The 22,153-nt window shown below is 48.3% G+C and overlaps 1 protein-coding gene and 1 long non-coding RNA gene across 7 annotated transcripts in view; one reads left to right on the forward strand and one right to left on the reverse strand.

Annotated features, from left to right (window-relative positions):
* The window catches only part of SAMD11 (sterile alpha motif domain containing 11), a 299,306-nt gene that overhangs the window by 186,045 nt on the left and 91,108 nt on the right, over window positions 1-22,153 (reverse strand). For 2 of the 6 annotated variants that reach the window (XM_042852879.2, XM_042852878.2), the window contains exon 1: window positions 82-1,578. In XM_042852879.2, the coding sequence (XP_042708813.2) occupies window positions 82-871 (790 nt within the window). In that variant the 5' untranslated portion in view covers window positions 872-1,578. Of the gene's footprint in view, window positions 1-81; window positions 1,579-22,153 lie in introns of those variants that run through there. The other 4 variants (XM_042852880.2, XM_042852877.2, XM_065575103.1 and 1 more) reach the window with 3 other exon arrangements.
* Window positions 186-9,492, forward strand: LOC122173967 (uncharacterized). Its single transcript, XR_006175081.2, has 3 exons — window positions 186-319; window positions 2,166-2,337; window positions 5,399-9,492. It is a non-coding gene; the product is annotated as an uncharacterized LOC122173967 (long non-coding RNA).

The following is a 22,153-nucleotide window of genomic DNA, read 5'->3' on the forward strand; positions in this document are numbered from 1 at the left end:
TTTGGGGAGAGGGGCGTGCGCGGCAGACAGCCGTGCCAAGGGGCACCCCTACCCGAGGGGCAATGTTAGCCATGCCCTTACCTTTGTGCCGGATGCTCCGCTTCCAGTCCTTGGCGGTCTCCCTGCCGCTGACAAACTGGAACTCGTTAGGGGTGAGCCACTCTCCCCGGTACCGGATGGAGGGTCCTTTGCTGCCCTGGCATAACTTACTGATGTAGAGCAGCGCCTTGTTCTCGCCGCACTCCACCTCGATGCACGGCTCCCCGTTGTCAAAGAAGGGCTGGAAATCCGGGATGGAGGAAAAGCGCTCCAGCATCAGGTCCTCGGGGAGGTGGTGATGGGGGTGGTGCGGGTGGTGGGTCTCGGGGAAGCCCAGGTAGGCACGGTGGTGGTGGGCAAAGATCTGGTCGTAAGCCGGAGGGTGGGGGGTCACCACCGGGATGGCAGCGGCCGCTAAAGGGGCCAGATAGTCAGGTAAGGTCTCCATGGGCTGGTTAAAAGCAGCCAGGGCCATCTCCTCCCTGTCAAGTCGCTCCTTCTTGATAGCAGGCATGGTGCCGCTGCGCTCCCAGTGCGCCCTCGCCTCTCCAAAGCACAGTGGCTCTGATGTCTCCGGTGCAACTTGCCCCCGCTCTGGCTGGAGTTTGGATGAAATGCGCCAGCAATAGCAGCAGCAGCAACAGCACCTTTTGCGCTCGGGTGCAGGAGGTGGCGGGTAGTATCCCCCGAAGGAGCCCGCTAGCAAATCTCCTCCGCCGGCTCCCCACCACAGCTGTCTGGGATCCCTCTCCCACCGAGCGGCTAATGCACCGTAGACCCGGGAGCCGCTGTGCTGCTCACAGATCTGCCCCTCCGGACTAACACCTGACATCTTGGAGAGGTCTCTGCTGCCGTAGACATTATTTTGGTTTCAAACGCTTATTGATCCCCCCCACCGCCCCGATCGGCCCACCTTCCTCCCACGCGGGAGGATTCCCCGCCACACGGCCCCTCGCCAAAGGAGACCCGGCTCCTTGCTTTCCTTTATTGAATAATGACAATTAAACCCCGCGCCCCCTGCCCTCTCCTGCGCTCCCTCTTCCCTCCCCTCGCTTGCACAAACTGGACAGCGCTGTGGGTCCCAGCGCGCCCCCCTCCCCCGCTCCCCACTAGTTTGACCAGGCAAGAGAAGAAGTTTTTCGGGGCTGCTCCGCTTTCCCCTGCCAGCTGCAGAGCCGCTGCCTCTGCTGATGGCTTTATTAATGACCGGTCCTTACTGGGACTAGAGTCCATTTCCCCTCCCGGCTAGAATCATCATCAGAAAAGCCCAACTGTGCCACCACCCTCCTAATGAGCTGCTGCCACTACATGGCGTATCCCCCCCCCCCCCCCAGCCCCAGCGCACTGCCCCTGTCCCGCAGGTCCCTGCATGTGGCGGGCTGGGGGCGCGGGGCTCCCCCTCCACCCCGGGACAGACAGACAGAGGGAGAGGTTCTCAGAAGTCACACAATGCAGTTCGGAGACTCTGACCCAACAAGATTTCCCTTCGCCGCCGCTTCTCTAACTTGGCCCATTTAAACAGCACAGGCGCTTGCACACACACACACACACACACATACACACACCACACACACACACAAAAAAGAGGAAAAAAAAAAGGCAGCAAGCGCTCACTCCTAGAGAGGGGGGTTAGCGACGGACGACAGGCTGGCTCCATCGCCCCAAACGGAGCGTTTCTCAGCCACAAGGTGTGGGGCTGGTTGCAAATGCCTGGTGCCACTTTGGAAAGTCAATATGCAGCCGTATGAATGAATAGGGGGGAGAGGAAATCCTCTGGGCATTTACTATGTTAAAGGCGTGAAGACAAGGGGGAAAGGCACACACTACAACCTATATTCATTTTTCTCTAGCTCTCTCTCTTGATACACACTGTACAGTTTTACACTAGTTTAGAGACTTTCTTGCAAAAATCCATATCCTGTAAAGGGAGGTTAGATCTTTCCTTCCCCATGAGGCAAGGGGCAAGAGACTTAATATAAATTAACCTTAATATAAATTAACTATGAGTCATGCTAGTCATGCCATGAGTTCTTTCCCAGCTGTACAGTTCTTTCCTGGGAAATAGCCACAGGAGATTATGATTGAGGACTAAGAAACTTGTTCGTTATGGTAAATGTCTTGTATAGGATGGAGCAGGTTCCCTATACTGGGGTGCAAAGGGGCAGTGGGGTGCACTATAACAGGAAGACTGATGAGGACCGATGTGCTATGATGGAATAAGCGATCAAGAAGAGAAAACAATCAGAAATGATCAATTTCCAGCATTTTACATTAAATATGCCCAACAAGTCTTGCAAGGTAAGTGACAGAAGGGGACAGCTCCCTGACCCTTAACCCCGCCTCAGTAACAAACACTCTAAGCTTTCTATCTACATATATCCTTTTATTTGGGGAGGAGGGGGGGGCTGAGGGATAACCCCAGACTAAACGTACTCTGCTGCCAACAAGATGTGTGTTCATTGTTAGGACAATCAACCATCAGCAGAGTTAAGGGGGCTAAGTGTAGCAGTTCCTAAATAATAATGATCCTTTGTACTTGTAGAATGTTCTTTAATTGAAGGATCTCAAAGCACTTCACAGACTTGGGTGAATTAAGCCTCACAGCACACCCGTGAGGGAGGTGCCATTATGTCCATTTAACAGATGGAGAAACTGAAGCCCAAAGAGGTCAAGACTCAGACCGTGAACCCCTTACTGGCATGAGGGAGCAATCTACCCACACAAGTAATCCGTCCCACTGTAACTGCTCACCAGTGCAGGTAAAGGGTACATATTCTGGCTCTAAGTGATTAGCCCAAGATCTCATGGGGTTGTTTCTGCCCCCTTGCTCACAGCGAATAGTACCATGCTCTGTGGGTAATGCCCTAAAATCAATGGACTACTTGTGTAGAAAGAACCACTCCACCTAATTAAAGGTAGCAGAATCTGTCTTATGGTGTCTCAGTGGTAGAACTGGGGAGGGAACCTGGAAATGCTAGGTCTCAGTCTCCTCTTGGAGCTACTTGACCACAAATCTTGTTCATAGGATCGTGCTACAGTTTGTTCCCCAAAGATGCAAACTCTGGAACAATTTTCACCTACAACACCTTCATGCCACGTAGGCTTGGCTTATCTGGGATCGAAATTAGCACACTGCAATGCACTGAAACCACGTCTCCATGATTCCTCCAGGAGGGCGCACAGGACTACCCCCCTCTTTACAGCTCCCAGACCCTGCTGACCCAACTGCCCTGAATTCAGACTTGAATACCCTGCCCAACAGCACGCTTGTGTTGCCATCCATCCAGACAGCCCTTAGCAAACAGCTGTGATGAAACCCTCCTTAACTGAGACCTTTTATTTACCTTCAAAAAAAAAGTTGGCTTGCCAAGGGGGTTTTCCCAGTACTTATTAGCACCCTCACTTTTCATCTCTGGAGAACTTAATTCAAATCGGGGGTTAGTCATAAATGAAATGAATGTGGCAATCTCAGTTCTAGCCCCTATATGGAAAGACATCTATAGGCAGATGTCTATCTGCTCATGGGTGTTTCATTCCTGGAAGAGCAGACATTGTTGCAGGCCACAACTGAAGTACTTTGGTTGTGTTGTGCAGCGGATCAGCAGGACTTTGAGCTCCCACACAGACCTGAGGTGTGCTGGCAGAACTGGGGGAAATATGCTGTCTGCCTGCCCACACTATACTTTAGCCTGTCCTATCAATCTCTCACTCACAAGCACCATCATTTACTACTGAATGAATCCTTCTGACCTCCTCCCCAGCTCAACTAAAGCACAAGAACACCTGCTGGAGTCCAACCGTCTGGATGGCTGAGTTCAACAGTGGGAAGCCTGATGCTGCTCAGCTCTGGCCTCCGCAGAAGAATTCTCAGGGATTAATGTAAAGAGATTCACCAGATCAGAAAGATATTGACAAATTCAGACATACCAGAACAATACAGAGAACCACATACAAAGAAGGCGCAACTTGCAAATGCTAAAACTAAGGAGCTGGAAAATATTTGGAAGTCTGGGGGCAAGATTCATCCTGTAAACCCCATGTATCAGTGCGGGGTGCAGTGTGCAGGAGGGATTCGTTCTTGGAGGAGGGCAGGTAGGGTTTACACTGTTGGCATCTTCCCAGGTTTCACCAAGTGAGGTCAGCTTTAAAAGGATGGTCAGAGCTCCATAGGGATCCCGCTGGCAGAGGCTGCCTGAGGCTATGCTGAATCAGGGAATCCTCCAGGTGCACCTTCCTCGGCAGGTACAGCCCACTTTTGGGGCTGAACTAACCAGCTCTGGTCTTGCAGTGGAGTAGAGGTTGTGGGTGCCTTGCCCTCCTACAGTCCCCACTCAGGAGGCTCTTTGGAGCAGGGACTGTCTTTTTGTTCTGTGTTTGTACAGCACCTCGCACTGCAGGGTCACGGTCTATGACTGGGGCTCCGGGGTGCTATTGCAATACAAATATTATTACATTTTCCATTGCCAGGATCCCTGCATCCTGGAATGTATCACTTAGGGCTGAATCAAGCTCAGGGTCTTTTATTTCTCTCTCAGCTCAAATGTGCCAGACAAGTGCAATGTATTAGCTATATTGTAGATCAAGTTATGAGAAGAGATGGTCTTGTGCTTAAAGCACAGAACTGGAAGCAAAGAGACCACTAACTGTCACTGACTTCCTGCGTGACTTTGGATTTACATGCATAGGGCCTCAGTTTTCCCATCTGTAAAACGGGGATAATACTTTCCTTAGTTTAACTGGTTGTTATTATTTCTTTGTATTACAATAGTACGTAAGAGTCTCCAGCTGAGATCAGAGATCCATTGTGCTAAACCCTGTACACACACCTAGTGAGAGACAGTCCCTGCCATTAAATAGACGAGACTGACAATAGGGTGCGAGGCGAAACAGAGGCACAGAGGGGTCAGTGACGTGCGTGAGTTTACAGATTAGATTAGTGGGACAGCTGGGAGTAGAACCCAAGTCTCCCAACTCTAATAATTCCTATATAGCACTTGTCATCAATAGACCTCAAAGTGCCTCCCAATCTGTAAAATATTTATCCTCACAACACCCCTGTGAGGTCTGGCAGTGCTATTACCCCACTACATAAATGGGAAACCGAGGCACAGAGAGGCGACTTGCCCAGGATCACAGATGATGGCTACAGCAGAGCAGGGAACTGAACCTGAGTCCTAGGACAGTGCCTTAACTACAGGGAGTTGTGATGCTTACATCATTAATGACAGTGAAGTGCTCTGAAACCTTTGGATGGGAAGTGCTGGAGAAAGGCAGAGTATTCGAACCATTCCCATATTTATCCCTGGAGTTGTGACTCAAAGAGATATCAACACCTTCTCTCCTTCATTCCTCTCCCCAGGTCGCCTCCATAAAATTACCTTGACAGTATCACACCAGCTACGGGAAGCAGATGTTTGTCCCCGAAACGTGCTATTGAATTGCCCTGAGTTTACTGAAAGACAGGAGCAAGACCAGTCCAATAACCATGACACCGCTTCCCGAGCCAATCAAGCTTCTGCCTGCCCCAGAGGACATCAGGCTGTCTAACAGCCAAGACTCTGGGCTTTTTATCTTTTGTTGCATGCCAGGTGTAGCCCTGCCATGTGATGCTCTGTGTTCACTGCAGCATGCGAGCAGCCCAGCAGTGCTGCCAGAGTCACGCTCAGTGGGATCGGTACTGGAGGTAATGCTAGCCTCAGGCCAGACTGCTTCATTATGGGAGATATTTTGACAGCCGGGCAGCAAGAGCAACAGCAGGCAGGGCACAAGTGGGACTTCTGGGGAAGGGGTGTGGAGCCATGGAGAAGGGTTCTGCTGTTCAACCTCACACACACACGGGAATGCTGGGTTTGACCCTTCTCAATCCAATTGAGACAGCGGTAAATCTTTTACACCAATGTATTGGAATGAAAAAGAATCACTGATGGATACAATGAGATTTTTTCCTTTCCTGTTTTCTGAAAGAGGGTCAACGCTGACGTGAGGTTACTGCACCAACCTGAACCTGTACACTGCAAACGCCCCCGTCTAACACACGTCACTCTGATTGTGCATTTCGCGTGCTTTCCCAAGAACAGCCTGGTACAACATGTGTGGCATAAGGAGATCTCGCCTCATCAAGCTCTCTTCACACAACACCTCCTCCAAATTCGCCTTCCCTAGAAAAGTCATCTGTAAGCCAGGAGACTTAACCCAAAGACTTAGGCACTCCCAGCTCTGAGAGAATAAAGTGGAGGAGGGAGGGCAGTGATTTATGTGAAAGCCACAGATATTATCTCTAAACTATCTGCTCCCTCCCTCTAAATATCCAATAACTCCCCAGGCAGGGCATGCATTTCCCCCCCTCACCCTCCTGGATAGTTTGCATTATCATTTACTAGGTATACTGACCTATGTCAGTAGCTTTGAGAGCCTTGCATGCCATTAGACAATGCCACACTAAGAATTCCACAGTTACAGCACCAGAAAGTTGGGAAGTATTGACAGCATAGGCACGACTGCATGGGTGCTCTGGGGCTGGAGCACCCATGAGGAAAAAGTAGTGGGTGCTGAGGGTGCCCACCGGCTACCCTCCTATCAGCTCCCCTCTTTCCCCCAGTGCCTCCCGCCTGCCCAGAGGCCCCACTGATCAGCACTTCCCCCTTTCTTCCTGCGCCTCCCACCCGCCGCGATCTGCTGTTTCGCGGGGTGCAGGAGGCTCAGAGGGGAAGGGGGAAGAGGGCGGAACGGGGAGGGAAGAGGTGAAGTAGGGGCAGGACCTTGGGGGAAGGGGTGCGGTGGGGACGGGGCCTGGGGCAGAGCCAAGGGTCAAGCACCCCCCAGCACATTGGAAAGTCTGCACCTGTGATTGACAGAGCACTATCTTTGAAAAGTGCCACAGGTGGGCATGGTGCAGACATATTAGCAGACAAGAGGTCTGATTCTCCTCTCTTGCATACTGATTTAAATCCACTGAAGTGCAGCTACACTGGGGGAAGTAGGGGTCAGAATCACACCCGAGGTCTCTATCTCAAAGAGGTTAGCATCAAAGGTCATGATCCTGCTTTCATTAAAATCTCCACTGACTTCGACAGAAGCAGGAGCAAGCCCCGAGTTTATTGTGAAAGCTACCAAATGACATTTATCAATCAATCAATCAACTCAAGTGCTCCTTCTCAGCCAAGCTCTTTGAGAGCAAGGAACTTGGCCACATTATAAGTTGTCTGTGTGATGTAAAAGACTTTTATAACAGACAGCAGTGGAATAAGGAGCCCCATATTAAGGCCCACATTACACTCGTCATTGTCTCTGAACAATCACTCTTGTTGAAAAAGCCTTCTCCTCTACTGCTCCGGCCATGGGTCACAAGCCCTGTTCTTCATTCTGCTTCTTCAATCCGCTTCCTCTTCTCAAATCCCATCCTAAAATGCATCTTTTCTCCCTGCCCAGTGGCACTCTTTCGCTGATTAGCTTTGTAACTGTACCGAGAGACCCGGGATATCAAAGCTGTGATACAAAAAAAAGAAAAGCCTGCTTTTTTTTTCCTTTTGCTTCAAATGCACACACTTTGTACCACTCTAATTTGGGCTATTACCGAGGAAAAACACATTGTGTCAAATACCATGGCAGAAATGGTCACAACGTGTGAATCTGAAGCTGGACGCTGCCCCAACACTTGTAGCTCACTCACCCCCCTTTCCCTTCGTCCTTTCCTAAAATCACGATAACAACAGGATACATAGGCAGCTGTGTATAGCTGGAAGCTATTGCTGGGTTAGGTCAACCAAAAGTGAGTGAATGTCAGTAAGAAGATAACATTAAACAACCTGTCCAAATTAGTATCCTAAAAGGACTAGTCATGACATCCTTCTTAACTCTCTCTCTCTCTCTCTCTCTCTCACACACACACACACACACACACCATAAAAGAACAAGTCACGGCATCCTTCTTAACACACTCTCACACACACCGACACGTTCAGTGGTCTTGTCCAAACAAGGATAAAAAGTGTGTTGTTGGAACATGTTAGCTAGCACATTGTAACTTTCATGTTGGAAGAGTTGTGTGTAGACATGGTACACTGCTTTTAACATGTGCTAAACTGGTCAAATGAAAGACTGTGGGGAGCATCATTTGACCAGTTTAGCACATGTTAAAGGACACACCGCTTGATCTATAGCAGACTTTCCAAACATGTTAGAGCTAACACATTCTAGCAACACGCCTTTAAATCCTAGTGCTGGTCTATACTGTTTTTGTACTGCTTATAAGTATGTAAGTGTAGAAACTGATCTTGTTGAAGTGGTACAACCTCTTAGTAGCTATGGGAATAATCAATACTGATAAAAGCATTTTTATACCAATATAACTGCATCCACACTAGCAAGTTGTACCACCCTAACTATATCCATTTCTAAACCAATATGGTTATCGCAGCACAAAAGATGTGTGTGGATTAGCCCCTAACCTAGACAAGGCCACAGACACACTCCTAGAAACACACAGATATTCTCTTCTATATAGGTCAGGGGTAGGCAACCTATGGCACGTGTGCCGAAGGCGGCACGCGAGCTGATTTTCAGAGGCACTCACACTGCCCGAGTCCTGGCCACCGGTCCGGGGGGCTCTGCATTTTAATTTTAAATGAAGCTTCTTAAAAATTTAAAAAAACTTCTTTCCTTTACATACAACAATAGTTTAGTTATATATTATAGACTTATAGAAAGAGACCTTCTAAAAATGTTAAAATGTATGACTGGCACACGAAACCTTACATTAGAGTGAATAAATGAAGACTCGGCGCACCACTTCTGAAAGGTTGCCAACCCCTGATATAGGTACATGTATACCACATTCAGACATTTACAAGGATACACTTGCAGACACAGTCACACACATGCAGAATCACACACAAATACACGTACATACTCTCATGCAGAAGGCTCTTGCAACAAGAATTAAGGTTCAGAGAGAATGGGGGTATAATGTCCTTAATATGGGGCTCCTTATTCCACCAGTGTCTGTTAAAAAAGTCTTTTATATCACAAAGACAACTCACAATGTGCCCAGATTGCTTGCTCTCAAAACCCAAACTTGTACACACACAGAGAACCACACCCACTCACATGCAAACACTCATTCACACCTCCAAGATTTGGCACAGGGGCTGGGCCAAGTCCATGGTGATCATGTTTAGTTATGGTTTGTTTTTCTTTTCTTTTAAATCTTACTTTCCCAGAAGAGAGATTCGTTCAAGTCAACCTGTTGCCATGGCTACGGTGCAATGAAGAGCTTTAATCAAACAAAACTCTGATAAGATGTAAGAAAAGAATAACGCAAACATAACAAAATAAAAGGAATTTCCAAAAATATGTAAACAGGCATTTAAACATTTGAACTTCTGCTCACGATGATCTGAGTTCTGCGTGTGTGTGTGCACGCGCGCGTGTGTGTGTGTGTGTGTGAGAGAGAGAGAGAGAGAGAGACGTTCTGTAACTAGTTAACATTGACTTCTATTTGTTTCTTGGACTACAAAACTAACTTTTCTGCATTCGATCCTTTTAAATACCAACATTTTAAAGTGTTATCCTTGCTGGATTTTTTCTCCCTGTTGCTTTCTTTATTTTACGGTATGTCTACACTGCAATTTAAGATGTAATTGTAATGCACGTAATCTAGTTTGCATAGGTAACAACACCAGGGAAGATGCAGCAGCATGGGCTAGCAACACAAGTATATATCCAGGCCCCGGGCGGAAGCTAGCCTGTGCTGAAGTCCGGGCCGCTGCATCTGCACTGCTATTGTTATCCATTCTAGCTATATTAAAACTTGCACAGGTATGCCTATCCACACTACAATTACACCTTACATTGCAATGTAGCTGTACCCGTAATCAGCTGCCAGGCTCAGAGGCTACCAGATGTGACATGGTATCAGCGCTTGGCTTTCCTGGGTACAGTACTAGGACAGACAGGGGTGGAAAGGCAGAAGAAAAAGCACTTCATTTAGTCTTAGCTGATGCTCATCATTGTGTATATGTTGATGTTCGTGAGGATTTGTGTATGTCTGTGCGTATGTACACCCCCCTCATTAGTGTTTGCATATTAATGTGCATGCACCTCATCGGAGTATTTATTAAGAGAAATGTCTAGCAGAGTGAAAGTAGCAATCTCTTTAGCTAGGCTTTTATCCTGTCACCATGGTATCTGAGTGCCTTGGAAGTGGCAGTCAACAATCCAGAGTCCTAATTCCTGGCTATTCTGCCTTGTTGCATGACCACGAGCCAATCACTTAGCTTCCCTGGGCCTCAGCCTCCTCCACCTGTCAAATGGAGATACAATTTCCCTTCCTGTGAGGCACAGTTCATTACATGTTTGCAAAGTGCTTTGAGATCCTTGCATAGAAGGTGCCGGAGTAGGGAAGAGGACAGAGATGGACTCTTCATTCTTAGCATACCTGTGCACTGGAGCTGGAGGTAGAATTTCCAGCACAGGTTATTTTTACCCAGGCTAGCTCTGATCAAGCTGGCACACCTAAAACAGAAGCGTAGCTGTGGCCAGCACAAGTGGCAGGATCATAGTCGGGCTGGCTAGCCCATACCACCGCTGCAGCTACACTTCTATTTTTGGCACATGAGCGTGCTCCGACTTACCCTTAGAGTTAGAAAGGCTTAGAAGTCAAGGGCACATAGCCTGTTTGCACTGGAGCAAACCGTGACTCTCTATGAGTTTAAAAAGCTGGGATGGGGGTAGATAAAGAGGGGGGGACATAATTTCCTCATTGTACCCCCTAGGATGCTCATTTTCCCAGCAGGAGCCCGGATGTGGAGGAGAGAGGGTCGAATATTCATTGCCATGCCCTGCGAGAGCAATGCGCATCTGAAGGGCGGAATCATGCTGGGGCAGACCAGAGTGATGCAGTGGATGGGAAGGGATGGCAGGAAGGTGGTGGAGAGGGGTCAGGATGCTGTAAAAGTTCGCCTCATACCATGCCAGGGCTAGGGCATCTGTGGAAGAAAATCACCCATCACATTTCCAGTTCCAGAGATCAATCATCCCTACACATTTAGCGGTTAAAACTGGGAAGAAAACTCTGGGGAAATTCAGCCGCAGTGGTTTGAAAAGCTGTCAGCATCTCTGCTCCGTACCACCCCAGACACACACCCAGACCCAGGGGAAAATAATGAGCCTTCACGTCCCAAGGCTGTAAATCTCTAACATTTTATAGAGGGATTGTACTAGGGGGATACTGCCAAAGAAATGCTTTGTCAGTGCCCTCCCTTGTTAGATGACTACAGTTCAGACATTGTCTGTGTCCACATGGCTCCTCTGTCACAGGCTGTCAAAGCTTCTCTGTGGCTTCTCTCTTTTGACAAGGCCCCCCAAGCAACATCTGGTTCGTTCTTGGCAGAGATGCCATACTTTCAGAAAGCAGTTTTTTCTTTTTCTTTTTTCCTCTTCCCCCCCGTCTTCTCTCCCTCCCTCTCCTCTGCTAGAGGTTACGTACGCCAAGGATCACATTAAAAGCGACATGGCCACTGAACAGTTCTCTTGCAAACCTGTAGAAATGAACTCTGTCACCAAATGCGGCAGGACAACCTGGGATGCCCAACCTGGCTTGAAAGTGACCTCTTACTGGCTGTCCTCTTAACTTCACAGGGTGCATGGGCTGAAGTTTCCTCTTTGCCGTGCACACGTACCACACCAAGCGATGCTGTGTGCATGCACTGTGCAAGCCTGGCACAAACTACACAGGTGCTGCCATCACAAGTCACATATTGGCACCCTGACATGCACTGTGTACTCATATGCAGAGTATTAGAGCTTGGTCAAACACGGCAAAAACTATGCTGATACAGTTCCTAATGGCCCTTCTGTTTGATCATGCTCATGTCTCCCTTTAATGGATGTCTGGGAATGTTTGGAGCATGGTTGTTTTTCACAGGAATACCTGCATTACTCCGAACTAGGGAACTGGTGAGCAAACAAGAATATTTGCTATTCACTGTCTGCGTAGTTCTCTGGTTTTCTCAGGTTCAGTCCTCCAATCAGGAAGCAAAAACAAGTGACTTGTGACCAATCACATACTGCAAATGGCAAATGCTGAATTGTCAGAGGGAGTAACTTTGATGACCAATGCATGAAATCGTTCATCCAAACTATTTAGCAAATGCTCACAAATAACTAATCTATTCACAGCGGGAGAAAAGGGCCTTGTCTGTCACATGACTTATTTACAACCACCAGCTCTACTCTGCACACAGATATCCCACACAAACCATATTCATTCATTGCACAAACATGTGTGCTGCACTCATGGTGCCATGCACAAGCATATACACATTACATACACACAAACACGTGTACACATCACATACATTGCCCTAAAGTAAATCTAATAAATGCACTGTAAAGACTGACCAAGTTTTAAAAGGCAGTTTGCAAGTATAATGGGGAAAAAAGCATTTTGAAAATTACGCTATTCCTACCGCTAGTCTGTTATCTATAGCACAGAGTTATCAATGGCTGCCGATAAGGACATGGAAACAGCTGCAATAGTGTAGAGACCAACACACAGCAAAGCAGTGACAGACCGGCACCGAGGGTCACCCAGCTGTTAGACGTATCCATATAAAGATGCACAGGCGCACACACAAAATAGACACTGCATAAAAAAAGAGAGTAGGTCTCCCATATTTTGTGCACTGAGAAAGCCTGGAAGAGCTAAAATATCAAACCCACACTCCACGTATATCAGGTTGTGAGATACAGTCTGCTGAAATATAAGCCCAGCTTTACGGGAGCAGTCATCAGAATTTCAGTCGCTAACATTTCAACCATATGGTGGCCCGTGTCCCATCCCCAGCAGACTAACAGATGTGCCAACAGCTGAAGGGGCAGGGAGCTCTGTCTTCAGGTTCCATCACACATTTCATCTTTCACTAGGCAGGAAAGGCTCAGAACTAAGTTAGAGCCGTCCTATGGGGGGTGGGAGGAGCGGGAAATGGTCACCCAGGCAGACTTATCAAACCAACTGCCAATACATCAAACATACAGACATTTCTTACATGTGCCGTGCATTCAGGAGCAATGTGATTTTAACTATGTACTGTGGGATCAAGGTTAAAGCAGCATTGACATTAAAATCAGATGTATAACATAGTTTAAATACACAAAAGACACTCAGATCTACCTATCCACCCACTCTTCAGTTTTTCAAGGTGCCTGTATATAAACACTTTAAAACAAAACGTTGATTAAGATGCAGATGGGAGCGTCATAGAAGGCTGATATAAAGTTGGCTTGAAAAAGTAACTGAATTAATTTATAAGTAAGGTATTGCTTTTAATTAGCTTTAATTTCCAAAGAAAATAATCTTTACATACCCATAAATTACTGCACGCAATCCCCACCCAATCATTAATGCCAGTGAGTGTTCAGCTGGTGTAACTTGCGAGTGACAATACTGGACAGTATTTCACTGCGAGAATTCCTACTGTTCCCAGATAGTCACTATTTTAATTATAACAGCATTGACCCTGTCAGTGCTCAGTGAAAGAACATGGAAATCAAGTCCCATATTTGACTAATCCTCAGACTAACAAGAACCTGTTGCAGTTACCAGCAGAAATCCTATATGTATATAGTTAGTCTGTCTTTCTGTATAAAGACATTCATATATATATATACATTCATAGACACACACACACACACACACAATGAAATGTATTAAAACAATCTGGGCCATTCACTCCACTTCATTACAAACAGAGGGTCATTCTATTGACGTTAACCACAGCCTAGGTAAATGGACGGACTTAAGGGAGTTCTGTAGGATCTGGTTGCAGGACACAATCCTCCCTCTGGGCTACGCTATGTGGAGCCGCCCCATGGCTGCTTTGGTAGCTACAGCAGTCTTGGCAGGTCCTCTAATTACCCTTCCATGTAGTTACAGCTCTGCCAGCTGCTGTCCCTCCCTAATGCCTTGGGGTGGAAGGAGTCCCCATGACTCACTCCCCCTGCATTGGCTCCCACAGCTTGCCTTCTTCACCCCCCATCCTGTTGCGTTCAGGACCATCGGCACACATGGTGGGGCGGGTCAGGCACTGATGTTCAAGAAACCCTTGGTGTCAGAACCCAGCCAGCCCTGGAACCATGACATGTCACAGATGGCACTCTTCCGGACCTATACTTCTATTTGCAGAATGAAATCCAGGGAAAAGGGGATTCTCAAACATTCCATCGTCGTGATTGTATAGAGGAAGCTCCAAAAGAAACTCTGAAATGTTTTTCAGCTAAGACATGAACCTCCCACCTTTATCCCCCTCCTGGGCAACTAAACCCAGAACTGGCTTGTATCTTAGGAGAGAGTCGAGGTGGTTCTCTTCTCTCTCCATGCAGGAAACAAACATATTGCCTTTAAATCCCCTTTTCCTGGAGACTTTATTGTTACATAAAAGCAGCAGCAGCACCTCCTATTGTAATAACATTATCTTTGTCTCCTGGACAATATGGTAAAATATTTAGCCCTGCACGGTTACAAACAAGGCTGTCCCACAACAATATCAGTTCACCTTGCCTCCAGCATGAAGCACCTGCTTGACATACAAAACAAGGGGGGGATTGCTGCTCTGGTTGGAATATTTTCAGTGTTTTAATCCCATTGTTGGTAGGATGTACACAGCAGGCTGATGGCTGATGGAGTCTTTCCTCAAGCCAGACTCTTGCCAAAGGCCTGAGCGAAGGACCTGAGATGAATGAGAAGGGCCAGGTCACTTTTACTTTTATTTAAGGAGAAGAGAATATTTGTGTGTCATTCTGAACTCCCCTTGCCCCCCAAAGCTCTACATGTTGATGGAAGATGACAGAATATTTAAATCCTGGAATGGTGAGCAGAGCCCTGGAAAGCAATTAAAGGCCTCGCCTCTCAGATCACAGAGGGGCCACAGAACCCAGACCTTAACTGAGAAGGGGGGGGGGGGCAGGGAATGAACAAACGGGGAAGGAGGTATAGGTCACAGGGCCAGAATGAGGGAACGAGAAGGGGAGAATGAGCAGAAAACTCTGATGATGCCCAATGCTCCAAGGAGAAGTCCAAGGAGTCAGTGGACACCCTCTCAGAGAAACTCTGATCTGACGCGTGCACAAAGGCCCCACAGTCAAAGAGAACCCCCCTTTGTCAGCTTTCTCCTATCCTGGAGGGTGAAATCCTCTATTTTTCCACAGAGTATGCAGCAGTACACAAGCTTCCCCCACACCATCGGGCCAGCCAGGGGACCTCAACGCTGCTCTGGAGGAATTGCCTTTAGTTCTGTGACAGAGGTTGGCCCCCCATAGTCCAGTCATTCCTTAGCTTCTGTGCCAACAGGGGACCAGATCATCAGCTGGGGTAAGTCAACATAGCTCCGCTGGGTCCGATGCAGTTAGACTGATTTACACTGGCCCAGGGTTTCCGGTTAGTGCCATAGTTTTGTTACGTGGACGCTTGTCCATCGGGAACTGGGCTTTTTGTAGCCACTGACCAGCCTGAGAGGATAACCTCTACCAGTCAGTACTTTCATGGCCAATTTTAATGCTGTGTCTCCTATTACTGATCCCCTGAGCTACCCAACCCTGCCACGACCTCGTTTGCTATCTGCCAAGTGCTGCGCTGTTTGTTCACGTCAATAAGATTCACAATCTCCATTTAAAATCAAGGTGGGACCCACAGCATACGATGCCCCAAAGAGGCGTGGGGTGGAGATCCAGGGCCTGAGAAAGATGGCCAGGGGAACAGGTAATACTGGCGGTGGATGGGAAGAATAAGATAATAACATTTTGGACACAGGGGTCCTGAGGCTGAATGGCGCGCGGGGCTCCCTCAGTTCCCTTTGATTTCAGCAGAGGCTTACCCAGGCAGCCAGCACCTCACAGAATCAGGCCAATGGGAAGCGATGAAAATGCCCCTACGCTCAGTACCCCATAGGCACATGCTGGGGCATTCAGCACGCTCTCCAAGAACTGACACGTACTGAATTATCATCAGCAGGGGGGTTCTTTGGAGGTCTCCTATCCAAGTACAGGTTTGGCCTGATCCTGCTTAGCTTGTGATAGCAGACAAAAATCACAATAGTAACTCCCTACTATCTCCATTCCCGCTGCTTCCCACTCCCCACATGCAAACACACACCAGCGCTTCCCATTATCCAGCTCTGTCCTCACTTCAAACTGCCGACTGCATCAACAGTCTGCCCATCTCTGCACTACAGCTCCGAAGGGGCTCCAGGAGCCAGAAAGGTGCTATAAAGCCCAGGGAAAGCGCGGCTTAATGAGCTACTAGGCATGGCTTATGTCTCTGGTGCATAGAGGTCAAGTGGTACTATGCAAAAGAAAAAATGAGGTTTATGGCCCTTCAAAAATGTTTGTTATTGTTTAAAACACACATATGCACGTATCAAAAAGCCCCATATGAAAAATACAAGCCTCAGCCTAAAAAATGGAAAACAAGTGTCCACTGATTAGCAAGACCAGAACTACTCTGCCTTTGCCCGCACCTCTGCCAGCCAGAGCTGAAGTTTCTCATAATTTTGCCAGCTGTCACATTCCTCCTAAAGATGAGCTCATGCTGCCAGAATCGGGGGAGTGTTTGAATTAAGGGTTTTGGGTCAGTGAATTACATTTGTAAAATTTGGGTCCAGATCCAATTTTATATTTTGGACCCCACCCCAAATTTCTGCGGTGTTCAGATCAGACTTTTGGTTCAGACCATCTCTAGTCCCTGGGAAAGGCAGCGGCTGCTGGTTTTATTCTCTCCCCAATTCTCGTGATTCCGCAGGTACTTTTTCCATTTGTTATTGTGCCTCATCAAGTGAACTCAAAGCGAAGGCAAACAAAATCGCATCCCGAGGACTGAGACGGCCCTTGCTCTCTCTGCTCTGGTTCAGTGCTACCTCAACACTACGCAGGTTCTACGTGTCAAGGTCTTCTCTGGATCAGCAGTCCTGAAAGGACACAGCTCAGTGCAATGCTCAGGGTCAGCATCAAAGCAGAATTGACAAGAATGTGTGTGACTGGATGAACGCAACTTTTTCTTCATTTTGAAGTCAGAGGCTCCACGATGCCAGAGTGACTGGATGTTCTAATCAGTTGTAGGGTGACCAGACAGCAAGTGTGAAAAATCGGGACGGGGGTGGGGGGTAATAGGAGCCTATATAAGAAAAAGACCCAAAAATCAGGACTGTCCCTATAAAATCAGGACATCTGGTCACCCTAAGATTCAGTTGTGCATTTGGGCTTAAGGAGAGGGGGTTGTTTTAGGGAGTAGCAGATGCTTCATATCTATCTATCAAATATATGGTGTTTCTATACTGCCCATTACTATGATGTCTAGGTGCCACTCTAATTTCAGACTGTGATTGATCACAGAGTACAAGGGAGCATGGCTCACCACCATGTTAGCTAATCACCCCCTCCTCCACTCTTGGCTTCTTAGTGAAACTGATGCCTTCATTTATGACATCCCAGGGATACCACAAGTGTCAGAGCTTGTCTACACAGGGAAATTTACTGGCATTATGATGGTGCTCTGCTAAAGTTATACCCATAAAACTCCCAGTGTGGACACTCTTATCCTGGAAGAACAGTGCCTTTTCCCAGGTTAGTTTATATTGCTTTGGAAGTGGCATAACCATAAACTAAACCGGAAAAAGGCACTGTTCTTCTAGTATAAGAGTGTCCACGAGGGAACTATACGGTGTGGTGTAGTTAACAGAGCACTGGATTGGGGCTCAAGAGATCTAGATTCTACTCCTGGCTCTGCCAGAGTCTGGCTGAGCAACTCTGGGCAAATGACACTGAATTCCTCTGTACACAGCTTTGAGCTCTACTGAAGAAAAGCACTACAGCTCAGTGGTTTGAGCACTGGCCTGCTAAACCCAAGGTTATGAGTTCAATCCTTAAGGGAGCCACTTAGGAATTTGGGGGCAAAATCAGTACTTGGTCCTGCTAGTGAAGGCAGGGGGCTGGACTCAATGACCTTTCAGTTCTAGGAAATAGAATACCTCCATTATATTATTATACTACGGAAGAGGTAGGTTTATGGTGTGAATACTCACAATTGCAAATTCTCAATTCATTTTGGTGAGCCCCACCCTGTGTTTTAAATGGGAAGGAAATACACTCCCAGCTCGGCTCTCCGTGGAACTTGTGTGAGAAAGGACAGCATATTTAGGATGTATTTTGTAAAGAAGAGAGGGCATTGGAGGGCAACATGCACATAGCCTGGGAGGGGGAAACAGCATGCTGAACTCCCCTCTAACATCCCACAGAAAACTCCTCCAGGAGCCCCATTCCAGTATCACCTCCTCCAGAAGCTCCCCCAAAGCCCTCTGCAATAACACCTGGAACCCATATCCCATTACAAGATGAAATGCATGAAAATCAAAGGACAAGGTTGCCCCACTCTCAGGAGAGCAAGCCAGAGCCTGGGATAATTAGCTGTTCTCTGACTGCTGCTAACCACCCCTCCTCCTTACCATTTCCCATGACTTCTCACCTGCAATCACAGTCCCTCTGCTGCCAAACAGAATCCCCCAGTTCCTCCTATGTCTGGATCTCCTATCTGGGTGTCCAGAACTCCCCAGCATGTTTAATTTCCAGCCCAAATACACCCCAGGAGGCTTTGAGGGCGTCTCCCACTGTAATTAACAAGGAGCAAAGTCTTTTGAGACATATTAGCACTGCTGCAGGCAGGCTGCAGATGGAAAATAAATGGGTTCAGGAGCTCTGGGGACATTAGTAGGTCTGCAGACAAGGAGGCAGCAACAGGAAAGAAATACAGCTAAACAATAGGGAGACGATATTTACTTTGTCTCCTCTAAGCAGGGGAGAGAGAGGAAAATTCCAGACTCAGAGGGAGACGTTTACTCCCTAGCTCCCAGTTTTGTAGAAGTGCCCGTTGCACCCTGGAACAGGGCTGGGTTTTGAGTCTCAAAGGCCTCTAGCAATAGCAGGGGCCCAAGCTGTCAGAGGGGAGGAATGAGCTGGGAGTTGCCTGTAATCCCAGTGCCAGAAAGTCAGAATGGGCTGTGCCTATGAATTGCGTGTCTGCTATGCATGGGCCCCAAGCAGATATGTTGCTGGACTGGGTTCAGTACTGACCCTGCCCAGAATGATCAGCGCTCAACAACTCTCCAACTCTAGGGGCAGGCCAGGACAATAGGTAAGACAGAGTCCTAAAAATGACCCCTCCCCCAAGTTTCTCTACGCTACTACCACAGTGTTTTCCCCGTACGCCGTAGGAACTCGCTGTAAAACAGGGGCATTTCCCTCTAACAGGCCAACCAATAAATCAGGTCTTTCCTCCACCCTCCAGTGTCAGGCTCTCAGCATCTAAAGCAGACATATCACAACCCCAGAGATGATGCCCACTGAAAGGAGCCCACCCACATCCCCTTCTGACAAGGGACACAAAGGCTCAGGCACACTAGAAAGCGGCATGCAAGGAAATGAACAAGCTGAAATAAGGGTGAAATGTCAACTAAGGCCTGCACAGCACTTGGAATAAAGGTACCTACGAGCATAACTCTGCCGGTAACGGCAGATAAGATCAGCCTGGGCACTGCATTAGTCATTATTATAAAAAATTCAACTTTACTCCCAACCATTCAGTAAAACTACAATTAACATACTATCGCCTTGTGTGTCTGGCCTAGCTCCGCTTACAAACAGCACCCTGCATGCATATCCCAGGATACGGCTGTCACACAGGACACCCATAGCTGCATGCAAGAGGGACACTGGAGAATGGAGGGGCGCCAGAAGGATATGAACCTGTCTGGGGTAACAGGGCGTGGCACAGATAATCAAGCTCTGGGATGATATACCATGATGGGGTTTTCATACCAGCATAGATAGATGGGGATAAACAGACAGACAGATAGGGTGAATGGGGATGGGGATGGAGAGAGAGAGAGAGTGTGTGGATGGGAACAGACAGATAGGGTGAATGGGGATGGGGATGGGGATGGAGAGAGAGAGAGTGTGTGTGTGTGGATGGGAACAGACAGATAGGGTGAATGGGGATGGATAGATGGATAGATTTGTCTTTGTAGGAGTGTTATTGCACCTGGTCTCTGCAGAACAGAGGGGGTTAACTTTGTTCTGCCCCCCCCCCCCCCCCCCGATCACCATCTGAGCCCAGCCAGGCGCTGGAATTGCCTGCAGACCCCTGGCCCCAGCTGCAGCTTGGGGGTTGTCCTAGGGCTGCTGGCCCAGCCTCCCAGCGGTAGGTGAAGGGGCCGGGGGGTGACGGGCAAGCGGGGCCGGCAGGCTGGGGGTTCGGGGGCTCTTGCCCTCTGCTTGGGGCTGAACCTTCCCGGTCTGTCGGTCCCTGCGCCTCGTCGTGGCTCTGGAAACCCCCTGCGCTGGGTCCCCGCCTCCGCCGGCTGTTGGCAGCGACCCCGGAGCCGCAGCGCAGCCGCCGGGGGAGAGGTAATAAATAACCCGGGGAGAGAGGCGCGGAGCCCGGCGGGCGGTGCAGACTCTGACCTGACAAATACCCGCTGGAAAATCATCACCTCCCACCCCCAGGAGCCTGGAGCCAGCCCCGGCCCCAGACGGGGGGTGGAGGGAGGGACGCGCAAACAAGGCTGGCCCGGCCGGCGCTGGGGCGCACAGGAGCCAGGCAGCGCCGCCAGGCTCAAGCCCCCAGCCGGGCGCCCCGCAGGGCATCCCGCCCCCCGCCCCGGCGGCTGCACGGGCAGCAGCTGACCCGCAAAAATCATCGTGATGATGGAGGAGGAGCCCGAGCCAGGGGGCACCGGGAGAGGAGGGGGTCAGGAAGGGATGGGGGAGCGGGGAGGTGGCTAAGGGCATGGGGGAGAGGGGATGGAGACTAGGAAGAGGGCAGGTGGATAGGGGTATAGGGAAGGGAGGGATGGAGAGGGTGGGGGTTAGGGGGGAGAGGGAAGAGGTAAAGGAGCAATCAGAGAAAGGGCATAAAGGCAGAGAAAAGGGCAGGAGAGAAATTTTTAAAAGGGGGAAGGAAAAACAGAAATCAGGGAAAGCAGAGGAAAAAGGGAGACTGAGTGAGGAAGAGAAGGAAACAGCAATAAAAAAGAAAAGGCAGAATAGAAGGAACAGGGAGACAGAGGAGGGAAAAGGCAAGAAGCAAAATAAGGAAAGACTTAGATCTGGCAAGGTATTTTTGAACCCCACAAGTAGGGACTCGGGGGGTTAGCTGCTTCTCCCACAGCCACCAGAATGCCCCCTTTCCAGGGATTCCCCCAGATCACTTTCCAGTGTGATTCTTCCCACACTTTTTGGTTGCATTTCTCAGTCATGCTCTTGCTAAACCAAGTTCTGGGGTGACTCTATGCTTGACAGAATGGGATGGTTTGTTGGGGTTTCTTTTGGTTTTAGAATTTTGACAGACAATATTGGTGTTTATTTGTAAGCGTTTTTTAAATTTTGATCAATTTAAATGTTCATAGTTGTAGGATGTTGGGGGGGGGGGGCTGAGACAATGCGGGGGCCAGACAGTAGCTATTTAATGATAGGAGGTGTTGAAATTCAAAAAGTTAAAGCTTTATCACTGTTAAAACACAAATTGTCAACATCACATGTCAAAATATCTAAAATAAATGTCCTCAAATCAAACTCTAAGAAGTTCTCAAGCAGCATTTTTCTTACTTTATCTGTAAATTAAGATGATCATGGATGGAAATATTTTTTCACCACTTTGTGTGTAGACGGGGAAATCAACGTTTACCAAAATTTATCGATAAAAATCAAATCCTTCCAAGCCTAGGTAACTCCTGTGTTAGCCTCACAGCAGGTTCGGGAATCTACTGCAAGCAGTTCAGCAAAGTGATCTCAGCAGCCCCTGAAGTGTAATTTGTGGGGGAAAGAAGGGGAGAGTCTGATACAGAATATTGGGGGGGGGGAGATTGGAGACAAATTCTGTAAAGGGATCAGGGCCAGATTTCCAAATACTCAGCACCTACAACAGGGGCCAGGATTTTCCAAAAAGCTCAGCTTAGAAAAATGTGTCCCTTTGGTGGTTACCTAGCCCTGCACCCCTACCCCCACTCTCACTGTGGAAGTAACCCCTCCTCCCCGTTTTCCAGGGAGGGAGAGAAATTTTTCTTTTTCTGCT

The sequence above is a fragment of the Chrysemys picta genome, chromosome 21, assembly GCF_011386835.1.
Source record: "Chrysemys picta bellii isolate R12L10 chromosome 21, ASM1138683v2, whole genome shotgun sequence".
In the NCBI taxonomy this organism is placed as follows: Eukaryota; Metazoa; Chordata; order Testudines; family Emydidae; genus Chrysemys; species Chrysemys picta.